The 27,763-nt window shown below is 42.3% G+C and overlaps 1 protein-coding gene across 6 annotated transcripts in view; it reads left to right on the top strand.

Moving 5' to 3' along the window:
- The first annotated feature begins 1,301 nt into the window (after positions 1 to 1,301).
- glra1 (glycine receptor, alpha 1) overlaps positions 1,302 to 27,763 on the top strand; it is an 85,673-nt gene continuing 59,211 nt past the window's right edge. Inside the window, exons 1-3 of one of the 6 annotated variants that reach the window (XM_069531536.1) lie at positions 1,302 to 2,777; positions 22,622 to 22,746; positions 23,050 to 23,061. In XM_069531536.1, coding sequence (XP_069387637.1) covers positions 2,707 to 2,777; positions 22,622 to 22,746; positions 23,050 to 23,061 — 208 coding nt within the window. In that variant the 5' untranslated portion in view covers positions 1,302 to 2,706. The remainder of the gene's footprint in view (positions 2,778 to 22,621; positions 22,747 to 23,049; positions 23,062 to 27,763) is intronic. The other 5 variants (XM_069531538.1, XM_069531537.1, XM_069531540.1 and 2 more) reach the window with 5 other exon arrangements.

Genomic DNA, 27,763 nt, shown 5'->3' on the forward strand with positions numbered 1-27,763 from the left:
GTACATTGAAATGTTTTCCTCCCTGGGTTTTAAAGTCTGCAGCTGTTTTTTTCTGTTGGAGCTGCTCCTCCTCTTGCCGTCCCACCTCCTCCATGTGCACCACCTCCTGCAGTGCTGGGTCAGCTGGGTGGGTCGACCCACTCCAAACAACAACTGAAGCCAATTACAGCCCGCTGCGACTATAAATAAACACCACAGCACTTTTCTCCACATTTACATAAAGAGCCATAATGGCGATGTAATGGTTTAAATATTCATCATGCTTCTTTTACGTTCCACTTTTCACTCCCCTCGTTCCACTGAATTATAAAAAGAAAACTGTCCCGATGGTAAGTCAGTGTATGTCGCTCCTCTGCTCGTGTTATTGTCACCAAGGAAGAAATTGAATTCCTCCACTATAACGGATATTTTTACAGAATTGAACATAAGAAAATATTTTAAATGACATTTCATAGTATGTATTTTTTAGATATACTAAGTATTAAGGTTTAACTTTAAGAAATTAATTAATATTAAGATCTGACAAATGCAAATTTGTATGATGAAACAAATGTTTATCACATTGAACATTTGTCCAAAATATTGTACTTTGACTTTTTAGTCCCATCTGCTAACATGGAGGGTTTATGACCTATATACCGCGGACAGCCACCAGGGGGTCAAGGAGACAGTTTGGCTTCACTTTGAGGAACTGTAATGTCGTCCATCTTTATACACAAACATTCTATGGTGTCAGTACGACACATCCACTGTTTGTGTTCAGTGTAATGTTGAAACGTCCACTTAAGGTTCATAGATAAACAGGATAAACTTCTGTTTTTAGTGGATACTAGATTCTCGGGTATTTTATGTCACAGACCATAACGATCAGTTAGGACATATTAATTAATTTTATACTCATGTACTCTGAGTACTGTGTGTTCCATTTTTTTTAATTAAACTTCAAGTTCAATTATGATTCTATCAGATCATGAATGAAATGAAAATATCAAATGATTTATTATCTGAAAACTGTCTGAAACAACTTATGACACTTTTCTTATGTTAAAATAATTTTAGCCACTAATCATTGGACTTTGACATGTTATCATTATCATCTGTTGTGATTTTCAAACTTGTTCTGAGATGAAAACTTTGAGTTTTCTGTGTGTTTGTTTATAATAAAACTCATAACTTCTCATCGCACTGACAGTGTTGAGGAATGTGTGCGTAAGGGGCAGAGCTCGTGTCCGGGTAGTGACACCTCCACCGACCAATCAGCGACGGCCCTCAGAGCTACACGGGCCAATGGCAGGCTCCTGTGGGCGTGTGCGTGCGCTGCGAGGTGCGTTTTTTGGAGTTTGCTAAATGACTGCAGCAAGAAAATACAGAGTGTGAGCGCACGGAGCCTGGATCTGCTGTCTGTGCCACCGTGTGTGAGTCCGCGTGTGTGTGTGTGTGTGTGAGCGCGCCGGACAGGGGCCATTGTCGCCGCTTCTCTTTGCCATGGAACAGGCTCTGCCTCGGTCATACGCGCAGCTCTGCTCCGTGTTGTAACACTCGCACCTCTGCTGGGGGGGTTTGATTTATTCCTTTCTTCGTAACGGACGCGGTGCCCGGATGGGAGCGGATGCGGAGCGCAGCAGCGGCCGCCGGAGCGTCTCCAACTTGAGCAGCACCAGACAATGGGAGTAGCTGAGCCTCGCTGCTGCAGCGCCAAGTGCAACTACTACTACTACTACTACTGCGCGCCCCTGGGAGACAAGTGCGAGAGGAAGCAGAAGGAGCAGCAGGAGGAGGTAAAGAAGAAGGAGAGGGAGCGGAAGGAGAGGAGAAAGACTTGTTCCACCTGCAGACATCTCTCTCTGAGCGCCGGGAGTCCCGCAGCAGCCGATACGCACGGATCCAGCGCGGCACCGGGATGCATGTGAGAGAGAAGCTGCGCATCTGAGAACAGATCACTCCTGCGTAGGTCCGCTCCGTGCGTGGAATTGGGGATTATAACACGTGCACAGTTGTGTGCCAGTGCTCCGGAGGCAGTGAGACGCAAAAACCAAAACTGTGCGTGATTCGTTTTCTCTGCGTTTAAGGATTATGTCTGATTTCCCCCCGTCACCGCTGTGGATGGCACAGACTGGACTTCACAGTAATTGGGTGTAATTGAGTGTCTTCTTCACCTCCCCCCCCCCCTCCCCCCCCCCCCAACCCCTCCTGGTCCTCCTCCACCTCCCCCGTCTGTGTGTGTGTCCCCCCCCCCCCCCCAACCCCCGGTGAGACAGAACCAGGACGCGCGTCCTCCCCGCGGCCCCGCCGGTGTCTCCGCCTGCCGCTGTCCGAGGTCCTGAGCTCCATCCCGGCTGGATTTTGTGGATTTTGTTTCTGGCTCCGGAGGTTCGGACACACGCGTGATTCCATGGCCGCTGAGGCCATGAGCTCCCCGCGGCTCAGGACCGGCCACTCCGGGATCTGAAACACACACACACACACACATAGGAAGCGGAACATTTGCGGATCACCTTGGAGGTCCTAAACCATAACCACAAACCCCCCTCCCCTCTCCTCCTCTTCCTCCCCCTCTTCCACCACTAAAGGGATTTCTCTCTCTTTCTTTCTCTCTTTCTTCTTCTCTGGAGAGGAATCATCCCCCTCTCAAGAGTGTGACCCCCTCCCCACCTCCCCCCCCCCCTCCCCCCCCCTCCCACCTTGTCACCCCCCTCTCCAAACAAAATGAGACTGGCAAAAATGTGCCGACTAAACGTGCTGGGGATCTATTTGTGGGAAACGATAGTGTTTTTCAGGTAAGCATCGCAGAGGCATGACATGGACCTCATGAGTGGAGGAGAAAAACTGTTGTGCATGACATTTGGAATTTGCATTTTTATTGCTTTTGCAGCCGTTTGAGAAAAATTACAGCTGTTTTCCTGATGATGAAGTGGGGGGGTGGAGGAGGGGTGGAGGTGAAATCCTGTCAAAGTTGATGTGGGCTGAGTGTCTTATTGCTCACGTGCACGTCTGCCTGCACGGGCTAGTGAGTTGGATTGAGTGGCATTGAATCCAGTGTGTGTGTGTGTGTGTGTGTGTGTGTGTGTGTGTGTGTGTGTGTTTGTTTGTTGGAGCAAACAGCGACTACTAGTGGTCAGGCTGCGGTCATGGCCTCCTTGTGCTGACTGGCAACAGGCGAGTGAAGAGAAAAGTTGATTTGCAGGTTGTGGCCTTTAGATCGAGCTTAGTTATGATGACTTCTTATTTATTATAAATGCACTCTGACACTGAAGCTTGTGTCATATCCGTCAGTTTGCACAGAGTCGATGGGTGATTTATTTTTGTATCCCAAATCAATAGAAATGTGAACAATTTCAATCATCTGAATTTTTCTTGACTGAAAAAGTAAAGTTATTTGCTTCCCTCGATCAATAAGACAATCAGCTGTTGTGAGAATCCAGGCTGTAATTTCTTCTTTCATTACAAAGATCCATTAATCCATTAACAGCAATTCCTGCTGCTGCTGCAGCTGCTGCACTGATCGAACGTTGAGCTAAATCCAAAGAGAACAAAAAGAACAGATGAGTCGAACATTTTCTTACTTTCAGAACCAACCTTAGTTTTTACTCTTGACAGATATTTTTGTATTCTTAATGTTCAAGAGTTGATTTTATTCTCCAGGGCCCTGCTGCTGAAAAGGTTTAATCTTGATCAGAATAATGTGGATTTTAGAAATCCTATGTCTTGCTTTCCAGAATTTGGTGATTTTGACTTTTGTGCTGGGTTTTCATCACCCTGATCCAGATACAAACCTTTCAAGATTACCACATCTGGATTACACTTGCTCTAAAATGGAAGAACATAATGCAATGTGGATTATTGGCTTTGTAAAGAACACACAGAATAACCAACACGGGGTTATTTCGAAGAGTTTTTGATTAATCTGAGGTTTTTTTCCAACCTTATTTTGCAGCAAACACACCTGAGCATGTGCACGTCCACTAACTGCAAAACAAGATGTGAAATGTGTCACATCAACATCACACTTGAAGTTTCATTACATTATATTTCTAGAATCCACAACTCTGCTGGGACGAGTATCACAATCCTGAAAAGGTATCAAACAACATCCAGGTTTGATCCCGATCACACACAAGCCTGGTTTCTAAGATGTAATCTCATCTCTAAACCTTTTTATTGTTTAAAGAAGCCATTTTTAAGATTTGAACCAATCCGATCAGATTACTTCTGAACAACTGGGCCCAGTTTCTTTCTCTGCTGGAAGCAACATTCATTCCTCACTGCTGCCTCCTAAGTTGCCTTTTCATTCTCTTAAATATCCTGCGTGCAAACCACATAGCAACCAAATGCTCGTGTTGATGTTGCCTCAGTGAGCAGGAAATAAGTTAATGTGTGTGTGTTTGTAACTGGACGCTGAAGGAGGAGGATCCCAAATAATGTGTTTTGTTGTTGTCAGCTTGTGTTTGGTTGTTGTTGGTTTAAACTGATGTGAATTTCATGTAAACAAAGAGCAGTGAGTCGAATGGTTTTAGACAGTTGAACAACACGTTACAGTTAAAACACTCACATCAAAATGAGATTAAACAAAGATGATTAGTCGAGAAACAGGAGGTGGTTTTGACATTTGTGCATCATTAGACGACTGTGTTTGTAAAGATGGATGACACGCAGCAGAGGGACAAGTTGATTCTGGACGTTTCTGGCTTCAGGACACTGAAACGACTGATGTTTCCTTAACGAGGTGAAATACAGTTAACAAACGGGAGAAAAGTGTCACCGACCTTCACGGGCTTTGAATTAGTCTCCTGGGATCATACATATTAGCAAGAGATGTTAGAAGGTTCAGCCAACAAGTGATTTACTCTTTCACATGATAAGTCAACACTTTAACTCACTTCTATATTTACACTGTGACTGATTCACAGAAGTTTGACCTTTATTGAAGAAACATTTCCTTAAAACACTGACTCAAAGCACAGAAACAAGAAAAACTCTGCATCATTTTAACCCATTATCACCAGAATCTGCACCAAAACTCTGTCTTCGATTTTTAAAATGATAAAAGATTATTTCCTGAAAAATGGATGAAAACAATCTGTCCCTTTTACTGGACCAGAGTGTACTGGCCTCCTCTCTGGGCCTCATCCCTCCACCACCTTTGGTGTAAATCAGTTCTCTACTTTTCAGCGTTATCCTGCTGACAAATAAACAAACATCACCATCTTGTTGAAGGTAAATATCAATTGTATCCGCTTATTTTTCTATGGGAACAAACTGCAAACTGGGACTTTATCCCCTGCTCCCACTGTTTTTCTCAATTGACACTGAATGCATATCGTATGCAAATGACTCACAACATAATTTGAGAATGTGTTTGGATCCTGCGTCACATTTCAGACCTGCAGGCAGCTTTCAGCTTTATTTAATCACACTTGGATGTTATTTCCCCGCTCGGCCTCTGTTTCATTATGTGAAAGAACAGAAGCGTTTTTTTTTTAACCTGCTGCAGTGATTCGTTCACTTCCATTAAACATGGCGTCCGTTTACAGTTGGGATGGGCGCTGGTTGTTGGGGTTTTTTTCAGGGTGGGTGGCTGCAGGAGTTTTACATTCAGCACACACTGTTTAGTTAATGAACCAGATTGGGGATATTGCCGGCTCAGCTCCTCTGGCCTGGACGCTGCAGTTCCCTCCTTAATTGATATCTCTTTCCCCCCCGTCCCGACCCGGACCCCCCACATCTCATTCCACATTCAGCCTTATTACTAAACATTGATTAGCCTGTCAATGGCCAGGGCCAGACCTGATGAATACACATTTAATGCTCCCACATATCTCTCTCCACCCTCTCGCTGTGTCTCCACGCTGCTATTATTCACCGAGAGGCAGGAGAGGAGAGGAGAGAATCCAGATTGAGATCTGCAGGAAACGTTCATCACCTTTATATGTGTGAATATGTTTTAAAGACCACGCAGGGTGTTGGGATCATTTCCTGTGTTGCAAGTGAATCTCCTTTTAAAATCCTTTAGTGAATGGCTGCAGAGGGAAGTCACATGGATGCAGCTGTGCTCAGTGTGGATAAGCTACTGCAGCTAGCAGGCTAACAAGCTGATTAGGCAAAAAGTAAATCAGTTATATGATTGATGATACAATCAGCTCCCGCTGGTGTGTAGTCAACTCGGGTGACGTCGGTGTATATAAAAATACTTCACTATTTCTCAGACCATATCTGAATAAGAGCAGACTGGAGGTGAACACGACGACATGCTCCTCAGGCCTCGTGCATTTCTATCGACCGCTCAGACAGCAATGATTAATCAAAGCGGTCAGCGTTGCATTTAGAGAATGCCAACGCACAAACCATGACCATCGGCGAATACCAATCAGTCAGTCAGAATGATTGACAGGCCTTTGAACAGCCATCGACAGCTCTGCCTCAGTGCGTTTCGACCACGCAGGAGGTTTCGTTGTTGTTGGAACAGCAGAATTTCTGAGGTGAGAAGCTTTTGGGAACGCTGCAGTTTCATATACGCGTGTGTGGATATCACTAGACGTGCCTGTGTGTGTGTTTGCACTGAATGTGTGAGAGCTTTATGCTGAATCTGGAGCATGTGTACAGTTTAACGCAAATTCCTCTCTGGGGAAATTTAAATTCACTGATTTGGACACAATTACGGACAGGATTTATGTCACCGTTGTTCAGGAGGGTGAAAAAATAGACGCTTTACTGCTTTGTCTCTGTGAGAGAGAAAATCAGGCGCTGGAGGTGATTTGCAGCGAGGCTCCGTGTGGTTTTAAGACTCGGGTTTGTCGCAGTGCAACCGCAACAAATAAAGTATCCACAGGTTTTTCAGGAGCTCGGCTTCTCCAGAGAGACAATCGCTCCTTTCCTCTTTTTAACAGGTGCTCTGCTCATTTCACATCCACCGAACTGTGATAACTCGGATTGATCGCCTCTCTCGTTTCCGGGTGCTTGAACAGATCGTTACGATGCATATAAGCATGCGACGGCCCACGGTTATGCAAAGTATTCATCTTCATGCCAAACGAAATGTGCAGACAGTGACCTTTTCCTCTATGGATTTCTATATTCAATAAAGCACTTAAGTCTCTCAAGTGGAAAAAGCGAGCGGTCCATACAAACATGTCATCTAAACAATTCACCTCTTTGCTGACTTACGCTCGCTGCTCTCACAGATCTTTATGCCCAACACCGTCAAGTAGCTGTTCACGGGGAAAATATATGCAGAATATAAAGGGACAATATAATCTATAATTTATATTTCCAGCACGAACAGTCGGTTTGTGCCTGAAGCTTCTCACCTATATCTGCTCCTGGAAGTTAACCTTGAGCTGGCCTTGAACAAGAAGCTGCGCACGTTCAGGACACACACACACACACACACACACACACACACACACCTCCATCGCATCACAGTGTAAATTCAACCCGACTCCACCTGTGTATGAATTAAACCGATGTTGAAATGCTAAGATTTAAAGAAGGTCTCGTCAACTTTTTCTTAAATTAGCTTAAGTGGAAAAGGCCTGGATGTCAGGAGCTGTTGAGTCGTGATGACAGGGAAGACTCGGAGTTATTATTAGTCATTGTTGAATAAAAGTTCTTCTCCTGAACTGACAGGACAGAAATACAGACTGACTTTAAAAGACTGAAGGTCCCGGCGGTTTGTTCATTAAACGAAAGGTTAGCCTCCTCGTAACGGTGAGATGAAATGCTGTGACACCGTGACTTACTGGAATGTCACATCACCTTGACTGATATTTCATTCAGTGTAACATTTCCAGTTGTGGCATTCATTAGCTGCGCCCATTTTGTGACTCAGCGTTGGCTGTCATGTGTATTTACAGTCATGTTGCAGCTTCGCTCTGTTTCCTACAAGCTGATTGGAAGCTGGAACTAAGAACACAGGAAGAGGAAGGAGCTTCTGTTGTCTGGTTGTTCGTGTGAAGGTCAAAACTTGCAAATAACGCATAGTTTTTCCTCTGCTGTTGTTGCTCACTGGGGAAATTGAATTCCTGCTGCTCATATTGAAGTTACTGTAAAACTGGAGACTCAGAAGTGAAGGAGTTTTATATGAAGCTTCTGCAGGGAATGGAACTTGGCTTCAAGTTTGTCATATTTGAAAGACAAATGTTCAGGTTCCATTTTATTTTATTCGTCTGTATTTTTAATTGAATAATTAGCAATTTGTTAACGAATAGGTCGATGTGGTGGTGCAGTGTTTCGAGTCCGAGTCCGGACGGGGTCTTCCTGTGCAGAGTTTGCATGTTCTGCCTGTATCTGCTTCTTCATGTAGAGAAGACATGTACTTTGATTTGAGACTTTACAATACTACGAAGCTACAATACTAGAAATAATATTACTTATACCTCAAATCTTTGACATGTCACAGTAATTATTCTGTCAGATTTAATTCAGCGTTTATTAATGTTATTAAACACACACTTGACTGCATCATATAAATATGACAAAAGCTGTGTCACGACAGTCAGCGGCCTCAATAGACCAGAATGCATTGCAGCACATCTAGCATTTAAACATGTGATTTCAGTTTCACGGGTGAACAAATAGAATTATCTGATTGTTGCCACTAATTCAGATTGTAATGATCCTGAGAGACGATGCGGTCGTTTGTTTTTCTTGCTGCTCTGAACATGAACAGTCAGAGGTCACAGGTCAGAGACCAGGGTCAGAGACCAGGGTCAGAATCTCTGCAGCGGTCTGGGATTTATTGTCTTGCTCAAGGACACTACAGAAATGTGGTGAGCGCAGCACACGCCCCTGCCAGCCGCTCCTCTCAGAAATCATCCGCTGTCAGTTACCATACTCTCCTGCTTCAGCCAAATTAAAGCGACTGCGTTGTTATTTATGAAGCTGCCCTCGGGCTGTTTCATTTGTTCTGCAGGTGCACGGACGATATTTATCACTCACATATCCCATCATAACAAATCACAACACATCTACATTTCTTTTCCTGTCGTCAATTTCTCAGGTCGTCAAATGAAAAACAACCGAGTGCTCTGGTGGAGTTCGCTACCATCCCCAACACTAATTAACTTCTGGGCAGGTTCATTTCCAAAACTTGATGTATGATAATACATTATTGATTAGCAGACAGAGACAGATTTGCACCATAAATATCAGAGTGTATTATCAATGGCCCCTCGGCTCCGTAACTCTGCTACAGTGAAGGTGAGTTCCTGGAAATGTTGGAGCTACGGTGCATTTCTGTAATGAAAGTGGAGTCGGACAGAAACACAAGACCGATGTGTACATTCTGTTTGTCTGATGTTTCACAGAAGCTGTTTACAATGAGCAGGTTTCATATCGACAACCTCTGCTGAGTGCTCGGCTGTGTTTGTTCCCAGTTACTGAACGTGATCACAGCGGAATATGTTAAGCTTGTTTTTCGACATCTCTTTTTTTTCCTGTTCTTTCCGTGAGATACGATAAAGGGGCTGATAAAAATACACATCAGTAAAAGTAATACATAGGTTAAACATCAGTATTACCAGATATGCACAAAGCAAACCACACAGTCAGGTAGTATTTGCCTGGAAAACTGCACAGCAATGAGAGGAACAGCTCCTTTCTTGTCGCGGTCATTCTGGCCGTGAATGGTGAGGTTTTACTGGAGCTGATCCTTTGGAGCCTGTGTGAATCTTTGTCCGGAGCAGTCCAGGCGAGGAAGCAGATTTTTAACAAGGATCTGAATTTGCAGCAGGTTGAAAATGTAACAGGAGAAGAAAACACGACTCACTGCAGCAGCAGCCACGCTCACAGGCGGAGTTTACCAGATAATCTGCACCGTCGATCTGACTGACGGTCATCTCTTCTCTGAACGGACAGAAATTCGTGACTTTGACTTTTTGCCCTCTGAATGTTGAAATGTGACTGTTTTGGCTGTTGGTTCTGGAGCAGTGGAGTGTGTGATGCGGCTCAGCCATCCGAGTATCAGGCCTTCATTTGTGGTGATGAGTGTTTGCTCTGTGAGCGGAGGCAGCCTATCAGTTAGTGCCAGAGAGGCGAGCGGCCCTTTGCTTTGCTGAGTGTTACTAAATGCCAGGATGAGATCAATTAGGGATTCAGGTCTTCAGAGGCTTTAGTAACATAATGAGCAACACTTAAGGCTAATGATTGGTGCCTCGCATTTGCCCACACCTCTCCCCCGCTCTTCTTTCACCACACCGTGTGCACATTAGAAACAGGCACAGGACGACTCAGCTGTTTTTTTTCCTCCTCTTATTTGCTGCGTCAGCGTTGGCCACAGGTCTCGTCGGCAGCCACGGCCAACATTGATCTGAAATAATTAAAGCAAATCCGAACTTTGATCATGAAAACCCAGAGAACAGGACGCGCAGGGGGAAGGTTATCAACCACAGCAGATGGAAAGGCCTCGGAAGGCTCTCGACAATGTTGTTACATCCATTGATTGTGAAACGCTTTCAATCCACAGTGGATCTATTCCAGTCAATTGAAGTGTGTGTTCACTGGTGGAATAGTAATGAAAGTATCATGGATGACACCTGAGTTTCAGAGCACGTTCGACACTTAAAAATAAGAGAGCGCTTGTGTTGCAGGTTCATGTTGTGCATCAGATAAATCTCCTTTTAAATCATTTCAATCTTTTATATAATAAAAAAACTCTGTAGTGGCAACACATCGCCTGCAGGCTCTGTAATCCCCCAAGCAGCCGATGCTACATTTTTATATTGTTAGAATCAGGACACCATTTACACCACATGATGTTGAAAGATTGGTTTCACTTCAAAAGTTAAAGCATTTCTATTATTATTATTATTACAATGCATTTTCTGACTTGTCATCATTGTGACTTCTTCGTTATTTCCCCTCATCACGAGTTATCACATGAAGGGAAAACGTTTCTGATCAATTCGAGCGTGAGATTGTCTCTTTAGCTCTTTCCACAGAGATGTTGACCCTGACCTTTGACCTCTGACCTGTGACTAATCAGCTCCAAAAGGAAAAATACCCTCTGAAATAGTTTTCCCACCAGGTTTGGAAATCAATCCTCAATTCAACACAGGAACGAAAACAGTATCGTACTTCTGACTACTCCGACAGACAGAGGAAACAGAAACCAGACTAGGTTCAGTTATAAAAACATTATAAATCTTTATCACAATCTGTTTTAAACTAAACAGTTTGTTGGTTTGATTCTTTTGAGACTCACACCTCATTCCACTCAGTGTACTTTGTCATTTGAGTTCATGTATTTTGTTAAATATTGTGGTTCATCGTTCCAGTGCCACTCAGAGAAATCAGGGAATCATCAGTCATGTCGGAAACTCTTCTGTTTTAAGGTGCAGTGTTTTGTCGACCGTCCGTCCGACCCTGACCTCTGCATTAAGTGGACGTGGTCACTCTCACAACGTCACTTACTGTCACGCTCCTGTCAAGGACACTCGAGGGCTTCGTCACTTGTCTGATCTGATGTTGTTTGCTGAAACAACGAATGCTGGGATGTCGTTCTTCTTCAGACGACAGTCTTCGTGACGGCAGTTGGAGAATTTCCTCTGGCTCGAGGAGTTTGTCAAGTCTCGAGAGCAAAAACACTGAAAGTGTAAAGGGAGAAGAAAGTTTCATTGTAAGACGTCATGTTTGTTGCTTTTAGTTTATTTTTATTTTGGAGCAGAAATACAAAAACCTAAATTTAAATGCTCTTTTTGCGTAGAATCATCTCGTCACTCTTTCTTTTCTACACATATAATTAAACCTTGTTTTAGTTTCTGGCATCGACAGCAGGATATTAATATTTAAAGCATCTATTTTAACCTTTCCTCACTACATACGTTTCCATCCTGTCAAACACAGAACTCTGGCTTCATTCCATTTAGCTGTAACAGAGCCAGGACTCAGCGTTGGGCTCCCAGCTCCACGTCCTGGATTCTTAATGGTTCTGAGCCCTCGTCACTGTTATTAGCTCCACCTGAGCTTTTCCTGACACTGAAGTTTTGTCAGCTCATTGCTGCCGGAGTGACGAAGCTGTCACACTGTACCTGCACATGTCCGAGCGCCACACTCAGCATTATGAGGAAAATATCGGAGGAGACGTTTCCTGGTGAGCCACAGCTGGAGACATCGTAAGAAATCTAGTGAAATATCAAATAAAAGTGCAGATTATTTGAATGTATCTGCTGCTTCATGCTTCCCTGACCTGCGTTCCCACAGACGTTGGTATTTACTGCAGCAGCTTTTCTTTCTTTCTTTCTCCTGCAGCAGAGTGAGGTGTGATATTCTGTTGACTTCTCATTCATGGAAACAGATCAGCACATTTACAGTGATGTGAGAGCAGGAGGACGTTTTAAGAGTCTGATCTGTCAGCCAAACATTTATGTAAATGGGGGAGAGAGACCAGTCAGACATTCGAGTCTGTGATCCCGTAAAAATCACATTACTCAAATGCATCTTTCTTCCTTTTGGCTGCTTCTTAAAACGTGTTGGTTTTATCAATGATTTTCCTCTTAAGAGACATGAAAACTAAATGTGGCTGCAGACAACACAATTTAAAGCCAGTCAGTTTATATTATGTTTGTTTTCTGTGGTTTAAATGGATAATTGTACAATTATTATATTAATAATGCAATCAATTTAAATACCTCTGCCATGGACATTATGTCTTCAGTCCTGTTTGTGTGTTAGCAGGATTGTGCAAAAACTACTGACCCGGTTTTCTTGAAGCGTGGTGAAAGGTGGTGGTTGGTTTTAAGAAAGTTTAAGTAAAGAATGCAGAGAGCACTAATATCTGTGAACAGGTGAGTCTGAACGTTGATTATAACTTATAATATAGAAATGGATATTAAATCAGAAACTGTAAAAGAGGCGGAGATGGAGGGGGATGAGAAGGTGATGGTTAAATCCCATTTAGAAAACAAAATCTAAAACCCAAAACACATGAAATTGAAAATTCCTCATACACAACATAACGTACAAAATTTCGGACAGCGCTCAGAGTTCTCCAGTGGGTGTGCGACTTAGTTTCTGAAATGTCACAGTGTCGGTTTGATTCAGTCCAAAGGTTCGTCCCGTGCTACACGTCCAGGGGGAAATGATCTTTGTGTGGAGGACACACTGGTGTAATCCCAGGCTGTGACTAACCTGATTGCACTGTCATCAGCCAGGCAGTGTGTTTGTTCAATGCTAATTTGAAAACCATTTCACACGGGTCTTATGCTTTATTGTATCATCTTGGCAGCGAGAGCTGTGTTCAAACCAGTTTTTTTTTTCCTTTTTTCTGCGAGAGCTTGATCCTATCACACTCGCACTGTAAAGAGGATTTAGCTCGGATTCGTCACGTCGCGGTGGGAATTATTGGCGCCGAGATAATCTCTGATCCACCTAATTTGCTGTCGCAGAGAAAAGAATTGGATGAAGTGTGAGCGACCTCAAAAAAAAAAATCTGATGTCTTCTTATCGATCGGCATCGACTCAGAAAGTGTGAGTGCTGCAGTTTTGGGAGACGCCATCAGAAGTCCATTATCTGATCACTGATGGTTGATGTTGTCCACAGCGACTCCCCTGTGACACCTGAGGTTGTAATCTGTGATAAACTATCGAGAGCTGCAGATCATTATCATCAGCTCGTCCTCATCAGTCACCGCGTGACCTCGGGAGCTTTTCAACAAAGAGCAGTTAGTTAGTGTGATACGTTCAATATCACGCGATTATCACCACACGATAATCGCCTCAGGAAATATGTACCCGATTTGATCTTACAATAAACTTAGATCATTTTCACAGTCGATACAATAACGAGTTTAGTTTTTAATTTGGTTCAAATGGTTTGTTAGAGCTGCTTCATACCAGGATGAATCAGACGGAGCAGTAGGCGTCCTTTCTGTGTCGTCGAGTGTTTGTGATAAACACACAAACACACGCACACACACATACACACACACACACACACACACACACACACACACACACACACACACACACACACACACACACTGAGGCTCTGCTCTCACTTTCCACTCCATTTCCTAAACAACAGAAAATGAGTGTTTTCAATTTTCAAAGTGAGAAATTGGCCTCAAACCGTGACACTTACGTAATCCTCAATAAACTAAAAGACAGAGACATAAAGTTGAAGTGTTTGATCGAGGCCCGTTTCTTTTTGAGCCTCTCCACCTCGGAGCGGTCATGTCAGGACGGAGCTCAGGATCCGCAGGACGCTCCAAAGGAGGTCATGTTTCCGTTAGGGTTTGTTTGTCTTTGAATTTCTAAAAAGACCTCCTGAGATTCGTTCAAAAGAATGACTTGTGGAGGGATGAAGAGTGACCCAAGGTTAAGAAAGAACCCATAACATTCTGAAGGGGAAGTAGGTTCAGGAAATTATTTTCATTTTTGAAAAAATCTATGCAAAGGTGATATTGATCATGTCCACCCACTGTGACGTCATCCGTTGGTTTGTGAGCATCAGCCGTTACTGACGTTATAAATCAAGTGAGAAGTCATTTTACAGAGGATACATGCAACATGGTCGTAAAGTGGCCTTGCAGCCTCGCAGGATAAGTTCTCTAATCACATCAAAGTTCTACTTAAACCTTTAGAGAACGTGTTGTAGTGAAAGTTTTAGTTCTGCTGCTTTTTTCTGCTCAGCCACAGTGAGTTGTGTAATTTACGGCTTGATAAACTTTCGATGATGGAACCATTTGTTCTTTTACAATCCTCAAAATTCATCACAGAGAACTATATTTCCCTGTATATAGCTTAAAGATGATGTTTTGGAATTAAATCATTTGGCACTGATGAAAAGACTCATGGGTCCCACAACACATATTTCCTGTCTGTTCCAAATTGTTGCTAGTGTCTGAAGTTTGAGCTCAGATTTTGACTGATGGTCATTTAAAGTGGAGCCTTCCGGCCAAACTGGGCTCTGAAACCATTCATTTGGCTCAAAACATGATGAAGGAGCTTTTAGAAGTTTCTACATCTGTTATAAGTCTCCTACATTTCTGGAAAATATTGTAATAAATAGATTTTAAAATGCAAAGCTTGTGTTATGAATCATACAGAGATACACTCACTTAAAAAACGAGGGAACGAGTCAAAAGGCGTCTAATTTTGTTTTGAACTGAACATTAATGTGTTATTTATATTTCCTGGCTGTTAGTGTAGTAACAGTACATTTTGGGCACTCAAAATGAAAACTAGAATAACACTCAGACTCAATATCTCTGCCAAGGCTCAACAGTCCTCTGATGAACATTTAAATTCAATAGATCCAGATTTATATTTGCATCTGCACCAAATTACACACACTCATAAATATCAGTCCTGCATCCGCCCCCTGTTTTGTATCCGCAACAAATTTGAACGAGTTCTAACCTGATCCATTTCACATCTGTCCACCAAATTTCGTGGTAATCTGTTCAGTAGTTTTAGCGTGATATTGCTCATAAACAGACAGACAATATGTTACAAATATATTTTATATTGTTGAAGATATTTAGTTTTCTCCAGTTGTGTTTGAGGCTTTGAAAACCACCTCTCAGAATGTGAGGGGGGGTGAATGTGTGAGACTGTGGGGGTGGGTGGTTGATCTCAGTTTTTTATTTTAGTCAAGTGACAACACAAAGTGCAGCGTTGGCCTGCAGACTCACGACCTTCTGTCACCACGACAAGGGCGACCTGGGGGGAGTCTGCTGATGAAAGATGGGAGTCTGAAACAAAAATAGATTCTGCATTCATCAAAAAATCTCAATATATCTTCATGTTATCGTTATTATTATTAGAAGTGTGATTGTTTTAATGATTGAGCTCATCTATATATGTTGTATGTAAAATCACCTCTGAGCCGCAATCACCGACTGAACCGTTCATCAGCCGTCTTTGGATTTTTGTGAATCTTGAGTGCATCTCATTTAAAACGACACAATTTGAAATGGAAAACTCGGAGAGGACATAAATCACAAACTGGATTTTTTCATGTCTGCTCTCTTGGCTCAACATTTGTGTTCCAAGGTGACACCTCAGACACCTCTGGCTTGAATCTGATTTAACTGTGACACGTGTCAGCTCTGTGCGCTGGCATTTAAAGGAATTACAGGGTCTGCAACTGAAAGGTCAAAATTTCAGACGTTAAAAGGTCACAAATGTTCCAAAACCTTGATGCGTCTCGGTCCTGATCGGCCTGAAGCTCTATCGACATGTTCCATTTGCTCCAAATTTAGAATAAAAACATTTGAGTGGACTGAATCAGACTGAATCATGGGGCAGAAAACTGAGTCAGACTGTTTCCCTCAAACTGTCTGCTGCCTCGCTCTGACTCTTACAGATTTAGAACTGGATTCACCAGACCTGACCCCTGTTCTGTCAGGACCGCACCAATATTACATGTTCTTTTTAAATCATGCAGGGAATATTTCATACTATAAAATACACTCAGCTTGTGAACAGGAGCGTTTCAAGGGACTCTGTGGGCTCCTTACATCGAACTGACCCCCTGAAGAGACATGATACAGATCGTTCCCATCGTTACCTATGAAACAACCAATCAATGAGCACATGCCTCTGCCGAGGCTAACGCCCTATCTCACCCTGTTGAAGAAAGTAAAAGAGAGATTCCTGAATCTGCCGGTTCACCTGCATCCACTCAGGAATTGTCCACGTTCCTCCTTTGGTCCTGTCCTTTCACAAAATGTCATGGAAATCAGTTGAGTTGTTTTTGCACGATCCTGCTGAATAACAAACAAACCCCGATGAAAAACTCGTTGACGTAGGTGATTGCGAAGCTTTGGGCAGAAAGTTAGTGACATGGGGTCTTTGCAGGCGGGTTTTGACTTTAACTTAATTAGTCGTTCTCAGCTTGGGGCCAGACTGGCATACTCGGTTGTTATGCCCCTGCTGGTTAAACGCTGACGGTAATTCAGAAAATAACAACTTTAACTGTAGCATAAATCAAAAGCCGTTTGCAATTCGATGTTCACTTAAACTTTTCAGTCCGATTATCAACATCATCAGTCATTATGGTTCTAATGGAATCAGCTGGGATGTGATTTACGATCATCGCAACATGTCAGCATCACTGTCATCTTTTAACAGCACAGACACACAAACACAGAGCAGAACCTCTTTGTTGTGATTCATGTTAATTCAAATACATTATCAGGATATTGTGGTTTTTCATTTAAAGACGCTTTAAAGAAACAGAGTAACTGTAGCTTTTGGAAATTTAAAGAAATTGACATTTTTTCTGTTTTAATCAGTGCTTTTGTTTCAGATCATCAGAAACACTGACGTATTATTTCTCTTTAAATTCATAAGCAGTAAACATTTGGTGCCTTTTGCACAGTTAAGGAGCAACATCATCTTTCATTTGAAGTCGTGTTTGCAGCCACCTGGTCAACACGAGTCCAGTCTCTTTTAGTTCGGATGAATTTTTAACTCTGCTCCTCAGCTGCTCTCTGGCCGTGGCTGTCTGCTGTTTGCTGCTGAACTGGCAGTGGACTGTGGCTTTTTAGAGATTTTCCTCTGAACACATGCTGCCTGCAAACAGCAGCACGAGCTGTTAGAGTGAACTGGGACAGAGCAGACGAAGGCAGACAGAAAAACAATGAAAGCGCAATAAACCTGAGGGGAGCTGAGGATATTCTCTTAAGTATCGTTCCAGATCGACATAATCGAAGCGTTTAGAAATTGTGATGCAGCTCTCAATATTCTCACTTAAAAGTTTCTGCTGGTTATGGTAGATCGACAGTCTCACTGCCTCGCATCCCATGTTGCTAATGATTTAGCAAACTGCAATGCAAATGTGTTTTTAGCTCTGTTTTGGTCTCCACCAGCCCCTGAGATAAAAAGCGCTAACTTTGCCTGTCGGCTGTTTGGTGCTGGGTGGTGTCGAGGACAGTGGGTTTGTTTGATGAAGAAAAGTGAAACGTAAACAGGATTGATTTGGTCCATGATTGATTATTAATATTTAAGGTATAAAGTCTAAATTTCATGCTTTTGAACCTGCTGCATCAGTTTAGGTTAAAGTTTCCTTAAACATCATCTTTATCATTCACGAGATGTTTCACTATTCGACAGCTTTTATTTATGTCATTTATCAAATGTTAACTCACTGTCAGCAGCATCATCAATATCCTCAGTGATGAATATTATCGTCTCATTAACGGTGTGAAGATTTATGATCGTTTAAAACATCGTCAGCGCTGCCATCGTCACTACAGATGAGAGTGTTTGTGTGTGTGTGTGTGTGTGCTGAGCAAATCACGTGACTCTGCAGGCGGCTCGGCCGGTGACCCGACAGGAACTGTGACCTGAGCAGCTGGTAGCAGCGTGGACGGAGACAGCAGCCAAACTTAATTTGCTGCTCTCCTTCACCTCCCTCTTCCTCATGTGCACCCCCCCATCACACACACACACACACAGACACACACAAGCAGACACACACTCATCTCAGAGATGCAGAGTCATCCTCCTTCACCCTCGTCTTTGTGCCTTACCCTGCATGATTTGTTTTACAATGTTTTTCCATGATGAGGGTGAGTCAGTTGAGAGGTCTGTTTGTGTGTTTGTGTGTATATGCGTGTTTTATTTTGTCTGTTTGTGTGTATGTGGGAGGTTTTTGCAGCAGGAAGAACAGCACATTTCTACACAAGTTTGTGTGTGTTTGTGTTTATTTCCTTCAGCGTTGTGTTTGTGTACATGAATACATCCTGAGGCAAACACTAACAAGGGATTTGTCCCTTTTTATTTTGCTTTCCGAGCACGCCCCCCTCCCATAATTCCCATCTCCACCCGGCGGACTGTGATTCTGATCAGCAGTTTCGTGATAAAGCGTCAGTGCTGGCTGCATTACGTGTTTATGAATTGCTAATGGCACTATTTATCACAGCGCGCGTCACTATTTAGCATATTGAAAGTCACATTTAACGGTTCTGCATTTAGAAGGTGAAAATTTAAGCGCAATTGACTGTATCGTCTGTCATTGGGGTTTATGAGAGATTAATGCAGAGGCGGCGCTCTCCTCCCCCGCACTCATCAGGAGTTTCAGGTAATGACTCAACCGTCACTGTTCTCACTTTTACTAGTTCAGACTCTGTTCAGACCTGGTATTGAGTGAACGACAGGAAGTATTTGTGTCCACGTGTGAAATAATCTCTCAGGATGGATGTTGTTACCTCTGAATGGGCCCTGAGGCCACACACCCATGTTCGGAAAATGTCTTAGCCTCAAACTCTTTGTCAGGAAAGGTCAGATACTAGTTTTGTCTGATCCATGGACCTCCTGAACTTTAAAGAAAATCCAAAAACCAAAGCAAACAGAAAAGAAACATCAGATCATGTTGTTAAAGTCTAACCTGGACTCAACTTACTCAGAAAATCATGTTTTCTTCTTTCAATCATTGATGTAACGATCTGGCTGCAGCGTCGCTGGACCTCTGAGTGCTGCAAAGTGAAAATGTTGCAGCAACAAAATGAATAATTCCTCATGTACACAGACTCTAACTTCCCCTCACAGAAAGTGAGGCTCAGTCAGGAGCAAAATAGAAAAACATCCCCATTAGGCTGTGAATAATTTTCTTGTTCTTCTTTTCTCTAATTACAGGCCAGGATCAAATGTCTCTAGAAACATCTTCTAATATTTGAGATGGATCAAAGATTTAATTTCGTCACTTCAAATTTGGAAATTAAGTGTATCCTAGAGGTCGAATAAATTAATCGAAGTGTGAATCAATGAATTTGAGGATGAAAATTTACTTAAAGTCGCTTTCAAATAGTTAAATTTCACAGTAGATACGAGGGGAAGTATCTTTTCCCAGCAGCTGTCATCTCATAATTGCAGTTCTGGTCGCTGTAATTAATTCTGAGACTAAAAGTGTAAAAGGGCTTCAGAGGTCTCACTGTGTCATGTTGGTTAACAAAGCTCATTGTGAAGCTGTAGTCAAATGAAAGGGGTCAGTGCAGCAGCGTATTTTTAGCCCAGATCACACTGCTGTCCACGCTCTTCCTCTGGGCGCCGCGGGAAACGATGCAATCAAATACAAACTGCACTACAAGTGGCCGCTAATGCAGTTCTACTGTAAGGCCACGGGTCACTTCAGTCCTCGTTCAGAACGAAGTCCCTGTCAGTTCCCATCCCATCAAACTCCAGCAGCAAATTCATTTCAAATCCCAGGACGTGTCTCTTTAAATTCATTATACAGCCTCTAAGGCAAGAACTGAAAGTGACATGAATAACTGATAATCAGCTGTTTCACCTGAATAAAAGATTGATTTTAGTCTTTTTCATAAAATAAAAATCAGCTCAGATTGCGTGTTTTTACAAATGTAGGACGTCTTTGAAGGTTTGTAGAAATGTTTGGAAAGTCGGGATGTTAATACATAAGTGCATAAGACGGCTTTTTGAAGAAAGTGAGGCTTTGTTTGGAAAATCAAGTCCTGTAGAAAAGAAAAGTTGGGAATACTCTAGATCTATTTTAGACATTTTTGTTTTTTAATGTGAATTTCTTGAAAGTCAAGACGCTTTTAAAAACAAGGACAATTTCGGTGAGAGTCAGGACAATTGTAACTTCCTCTCTTTATTAAATCGTAGGAACACAAGTCAAATAAACCCTGGTGCAAATTGAGCTAATATCGATATTTACTGTAAACACGATTGTAGTATCCCGGTTGTCTATGGAGCGATTAAGGGTCTTTTCATTGTAATGTATGTTGTAAACTCTTTTTCTTTTTTTATGTCCTCTCAATGCAAACATGTCCAGTAATTGGAAAACACACCGATTTACATCCTGCTGCACTATGTAATGAACACCAGCAGTCTTCACTTCATTAATTCCCTGCAACACAATTCAAATGAACCCTGTTGCGTATGAAGCTAACGTTGATATTTACTGTACACAAGTCAAATATCATTTTACAGCTGTAGTAGCTCGGTTGCCTTGACGATTGTTGTGGCTTTCATGGAGCCAATTAGTGTTTTATTCGTTCGCATGTTTTTTTCCAGATATAGCTGTTTGCTTATTTTATCCATTAGCCGTGTGCGTGTCTGTGTGTGTGTTTGTGTGTGTTAGCTAAAGGCCGTTCTGGGGCTTTGACATTATGCAGAGAGGATGTAATGAGCATGATGGGCTTAATAAGGTAAAGAAGTCAACTGTGCAAATACCACGGCCATATTGTAAAATCAATGTGGCACTCAGCAGGACACGGTGCTGGTTAAGTGAATTAGAGCATTACTTTAAATAACTACCTTAGCAAAAGAAGTGTGTAATAACCATTAATGCATTAATCTCCAGTCAGCACAGACTGTAAAAGTTCACTTTTAATTATTCCGTTTTTAATCAAATTAGATCAAACTAAATGGAATTACCAGTAAATGAGGATAAATTAATCTTACTTGAAGCCCTGATGCGGACGCGTCCTGGCTTTTGCCCAGTGCATGCTGGGATAACCTCCAGGGGAAAAAAACAATGGATGAATTAATACCATTCATGTTTTGATATATGATTTATGTCCATTTGAATTGGGATGTAGGGGGTAATTAAACATTCAGGGATCAGTTTTAAGTGCAAGGCAATGGCAGGAGAAAGGTATTGTGATTGGTCCCTGGAGCAGAGATGTTCCGATAGCAATGCCTTCATCGGAAATACCTCAGATACTGCAAGTATGCAAATCTACGTACAGATCCCGATACTGTGTCTTCAGAGTTAAACTGCAGTATTCTTTAGACGGAAATCACATCTTCTTTCACACTCCAAAACAGCAGTTTAGCTGTACTACCACTGGCAAGTACTGTTTTTAGAGAGGCACAGAAGAAGTGATTTCCGGTAGTGAAGCTAGAATGTCAGCAATTTGGACGTATTTCACACCCGAAGGCCCCAAAAAAAACCAGACGTTCACCATGCAAGATTTACAAAGGGCGGCACTGGTGCTGCCAGTTACAACACAAGCAATCCCATAACACATTAGAAGAAGCATTACACGAAGGAGCAAGATGAGTTCACCGAGGTGAAAGAACCAAGTGCAGCAGCAGAATTCGACAAAGACAAAGCCCCAAAGAAAACCAGCAAACTTGTCGAGTTCATTGTTGTTTATTTCCAGATTTATTTATCAGTGTTCTTTTAGTCGTGACTCTCAAACTAGATTAAAGAAGTTGTTATATAGTTATTATACTTGGGATCGGCTGATATCCAAACTCCAAGTATGGAATCGGTATCTGAATGAAAAATGGTTTCAGAACATCTCTACTCTGGATTAAGTGCAATCACTTCACTGGTTGGATTTTTTTTTTAATCACAGTTAGATCAGCTTCAGGTTTCCAGGGACTCCATAACTTCCAGTGCACATTATGGTAATTTTAGTAAGTGCTGTTGTTGCCAGGAGGGAATCTTCTCTTTTCTTTAAAGTGCTTCTGTTTTTCATTATTGGCCTATTATCAGCTGTGACCTTTGACTCTGGCCTCCTTTCCCTCTCGGGCGCTTGTTCGTTTGATGTGAAACTCAACAACTTTTACAAACAATTCTGATGTATGATGATGAAAGTATAATAATGTGTAAAATCCTCTTTCTAATCCAGCTTCACAGACCTCACCTCTCACTCTTGAACCTTTCTCTCACCATTTTTTTTTTATTTTTTATGTTTCTTTCTTGCAGCTTGGCAGCGTCGAAAGAAGCTGCTGCGAGAAAAGCCGCGTCTCCGATGCCGCCCTCCGAGTTCCTGGACAAACTCATGGGCAAAGTGTCGGGTTACGACGCCAGAATCCGACCAAATTTTAAAGGTAGGAGTTGCCACCAAGACTCAGTCGGATAAAACAGGAATGTAGCCAAACGTTGTCCTGAAAAGACCCGGTAACATGTTGTCTCTGCATTTCATTACCTTCTCTAAATGACTTTTTCAAGGGCTTAGCCAAGATTTTCACCTGTAAAGGTTTGTATTCATTTGTTTTGCGAAGAAGAGACGACGAAAATCGAGTATATTTCCATATTGTTGATATTGCTAAAATTCTGTTGCTGTATGTTTAACCTCACAAATGACTTTGGTTGTTCTCAATTTGTCAATCTTCTTTATTTGCCCTTTGCAGTGTGGAACAAAGGTAATTCTGCCCTTTGCTCAACAAGCTGAAATTAGTCTACTCCAGGTGTTAGACCCTGATACCCCGTTTTCTTTACATAACCCCATCCCTGCACCTTTAGCCCCTTTAAAAATATTGAAGCTGTCTTTAGCAATCTTGGTGCTAGTTGGCTACATTCCTTGGTATCCACACTGTATCCTGAGTGCTTGTTTTGGTGGTCAAGGTAATGTGCCTCTCTCCCACAAGCGTGCTGCTAAATATGATTCCTGATGATGCTGATGATGATGTTGGTTATGATGATAATTTAATATTTAGCGACCTCTCCCTGAATGGACGCCCCCATAAAGACACATGTCATAGGTTTCTGTATTCAACTCTTTAAGAACACTGGGTACTAACAAGTTTAACATTGGAGAACCGGGGCAACCCTCCTTTTTCATTAACGTGTATGAATAACACAGGAAGAAAAAAAATAAAGCATCTTTCCAAAGAGGCAGAAATATCAGCACAGTCACAAATATTTCATTTGAGCCTTGTTGCATGTTAAATTCTGCCGTAACTTAGATGTCAGTAATTTCTGTTGCTGTATAATTACTTCATCGGGTCATTTGTGTATTCTGAGTGTACAAAATATTGATAACCTTGCAGTAATAATAGATTTTTTATTAGCAAGAGCAGCATTGACACACATTTCCTTATTAGTTTTAGTAAAAAGAGGTTTGCAAGTTTATCCAAGTTGCTCTGGATATTAACATTGGTTTTAAACAGTAGGAAGAGGAACAGTACATGTATGATCCCTCTAGGTTTTATTAAAATCAGAACAGTGGTATCTGAGTTCTAATCTAGTGTAAACGATTTAGTTTTAAGGTAGAATTAAAAATTGTAATTGGCTATTACACAATATCATATTTTAGAATTGTGACATTGGTTTGGCTAATTAGATTTTTTAGTGATTGCACTTTTCTCGTGCTCGCTCACATTTTACACTGCTGGTCTGATTTTGGCAAAACCAATGAGGGTCAGAGGTCACAGTGGCCGGACAACCTGTGAACCTCCACCATTGGAAACTGATAAAACCTGGAGGGATAATGTGATTTCATCTTATTACTGATTGGCCCCAGTGGTGCCCCAGTGGGATGTGATGCCCGCATCTCCCCTTCATCTCTAAAGCAGATTTAACAGGTGAAGTTAAAAGGTGTCTTAATATTTTGTACACTGAACACACAGGTAAACAGAAGTGCAGCAGTGAAGCTTATATGTCATGCAGCTTTTCTTTTTTTGTCATTGAGGCCATAATGGTATAAGCCATTATATGGTGATCTTTGTAAGTGGGGTATCTGGGGGGGGGCGGAAGTGTGTTTTATTAAACCTGCCGCAGCTACAAAACCGCTGAAACCGCTCGTTCTTCCTCATGTGGGCAAAATACTTGTTCGGGTGTTTTGTGAGGCATCATCGTTTGCGAGACCATTTTTGAGACCATTTCCATTTTGTTTAAAAAATGCGATCGTTCCTCGGTTCTGGTTGGCAACAAATCTGATTTACTGAGTCGAGTGCTGCATCGACCTTTTCAAATCAGGATTAAAACAGGCTGATGTGACAGTTATTTGAATTTATAACTTTCTGCTTTTTTCTCTTCTCCTAATGTGATGTGGTAAGACAAAGTTGCAGATGAACCTCCTCTCTGGCAGAGAATAAAAACAATCCTCCTGATGACTTCGCTACGTTTTCATGAATTCCCTCAAACACAGACAATTTTACTTTAATGAATAAAAATATGAATATGTTTCAGAGAGGGTCAGTCTGTGATGTAGCTTCATATTCAGGACGATAGTCATTTTTTTATGTAATCAGCCAAGCTAATTGTGTCAGGGCCCTTTGTTAGCAGTGGACAGTGGAGAAGCGTGGGCTCTCCGAGTCGCTCATTCACACAGTTTTTCTCTTTGGTACCAGCTGACGACACCACAGCATTAATCACGTCCATCAAATAAACAGCTTCACAGCTCAAGGAACCAAACACTGAACTTGCAGAGTATGAGCCAGAGCAAAGCAAAGTGAGGGATTACACAGTTCTCCAGTATTACTTAGTCGACCAGTATAATTGTACTGGGTAATACTACTACTACTGATAATTATATTAAGAAGAAGAAGAAGAATGAGACATGTGATTGAGTTTAGGTTTTAATTTAATATTAAGTAAGAAGATGATCCTTAAAATCAATTTAACAATTGTTGTGTTTAATACGTAATCAATCAATTAATTGATCCAAAAAAAAACTTAAGTATCATACTCCTGGGAATTCTCATTTGAGAAGCTGTGGAAGATTAATTAAAAATGATTATTGTCATTAACGATGATAATGAGTGTTGGGTTATTGAACATGACTCGTGAGCTTTAGCGCTTAATCACATGAAACATACTAGACTTTGCTTTATAATCTTATGCAATGATTTGCTGACTTGCAAGATACGTACAACTCAATGACCTACCCACAGCTCACACTGTACCTACAGTGAGATGCATTGAAGCATCACTTAGCCATGTTCACGTGGCATGACATGTCTGAGCAGCGTTGCTCAGAACTGCGCTTCGGAATCAGTATTGAGCGCCCCATCTTAACTCTGGTCTATACATTTCCTCATAGTGATTCTAAGCTTCTGGTACGATGCTTCAACATTTCCCACCTGGCAACGCTGAAGCTGACGCTCTAGTAAGATTTGAGCTGTTGAAGAGCAGCGACATCTTGCTGAATTTAAGTCACATAAAAAGTTTTGACCTGCTAAGTCAAGCTTTCTTTCCTGTTAAAAGAAGATACATGAAAAGATGAAGGCTTCTTGCAAGTAAGCTCTCAGTGATTTAGTTCATTGACAAGTTTGTCAGTAAACCTGTACAATGTGTCTGTGACCCCCCCCCCCCCCCCCCCCCCACCAACTGCTGTCAGTATGAGTTATAACATTACAGAAAAGAACTGGAGGATCAAGTTGAAAATCATGGTAGAACATTCAAAGTGAATTCTAGAACTTCCATTGCAATGTTTCGACTCTCAGGAAGTTTAGGACACAGGATTGTTTGCCTGGATGTGGAATGCTATAGCTACTATAGCTACTTTTAGATTGTTCTTCACTTCCACCTCCATAGTTTACTCCTCATCAAATTAGCACCGCTCCTGCTAATTCCTCCATTCAGCAGCAGCAGCAGCAGTGGATGGAGGGCAGGGAGGGAAAAGAGCAGAGGGAAGAGATGAGATTTGCCCGAAGCTACGAATGTGCTAGCATGAAAAGAAAATTACACTGATCATGACCGGGGGTCCGCTGTGTGGGCAAAAAGCTTCCAATTGATTTAGCAGGTTCCTCCATCAGAGGGAGAGGAGAGCAAACACTCCTGACACATTTAGGACAAGCCATTTATAATCCATGAGTTCATCCGTTCTCTCATTCTCTCATCCTGCTCTCTCATCCTTTTATTAGTAGTTTGTCCCTCATGGTTTCTTAACTTCCTTCACTCTTTTCTTTCCTCCTTCCTACATTGACCCATTCATACTTTCATAATTTTCATAATTCCTTTCCTGTCCCCTATTCTCTACTACCTTTTTCCATTATCTCTGTCTATTTGTTAATCCGTCCTTCATTCTCTTTCTTTCCACCTGCTTTCTTACTTTCCCTCACAGTCCCTCAGTTTTAATTAGACACATAATATTTACCCTGCCACTATTCCTTCAAGGGTTTTTTTGCCATCCAACTAATGTCCATATTCCTCTTGCACATCAAATAGACCCTGTACACACCTGGTATTAACGTCTGGTTTTTGTGATCCGTTCACAAGCAGACAGAATGTGGACACATGTGGCCCAGACCACGCTGGCCACTAGTAATCGTTTTCGCTCAGGACAGATGTTAATACCAAGTGTATATGGGGTCTCCGCCTCGTCTTCCTCATCCCTCCCCGGCCTTGTTTACCCATTCCACTGATTCGTGAAACAAATTGGACTCCTTTGACCTGGATGAGCAGGCGGGCGGCTCACAGAGCAGAACTGACACTGTACAGTTACTCGGCAATGAGAGATGTGGTAGAACAGCAGCACCGGGCCTTTCTGATCTACTAGCTCTGGTAATGACTGGTCACATGGAGATAAATAAGTGTGTATGGGAGAGAGAGAGAGAGGAAGGTGTGTGTGTATGTGTGTGTGAGTGTGCACACTTGATGAATGGCACAGACTACAGCTGCGACTCCCCTCTCTCTCGCCGCCATAACCTTGTCCTTCATCATCACTCAAGCTGAGCGGCACCGAGGACGATGGTTGCAAGTTCAGCTTCTGGTTTTAAGCTCATCCAGAACGAGCCGCTCGCTACTCGGCTATCTAACGTCGTCACTTCTTTACTGCCCTCCCTCCTTCCATCTCCATTTCCCCCTGCGAGACAGGAATAGGTGATAAGACCCTAAATGCATCTGCAACCTCAAATTTTCAGCCGTCTCAACAGCCACAGACGTTGCAGCATCTCGGGTTTACGTCCTTTTTTTTCGCGCTGCTCCCACAGTTGGTTTGGCAAAGCTGGCTCCCTCCTCTTTGCTCTTAAATCCCAGTGATGATCAGTGTAAAAGAAAACCTCAAACACACTCCGTGTTGAAGATCCACAACTACGTCACTTTGCCTCTCGGGCAGACATGAGTGAATATACAACGTACAGCAGTACGTTTAAATGTTTGGTTTCCTCCTCTTTCTCTTTT

Source organism: Paralichthys olivaceus, chromosome 9 (assembly GCF_024713975.1).
Source record: "Paralichthys olivaceus isolate ysfri-2021 chromosome 9, ASM2471397v2, whole genome shotgun sequence".
Taxonomy (NCBI): domain Eukaryota; kingdom Metazoa; phylum Chordata; class Actinopteri; order Pleuronectiformes; family Paralichthyidae; genus Paralichthys; species Paralichthys olivaceus.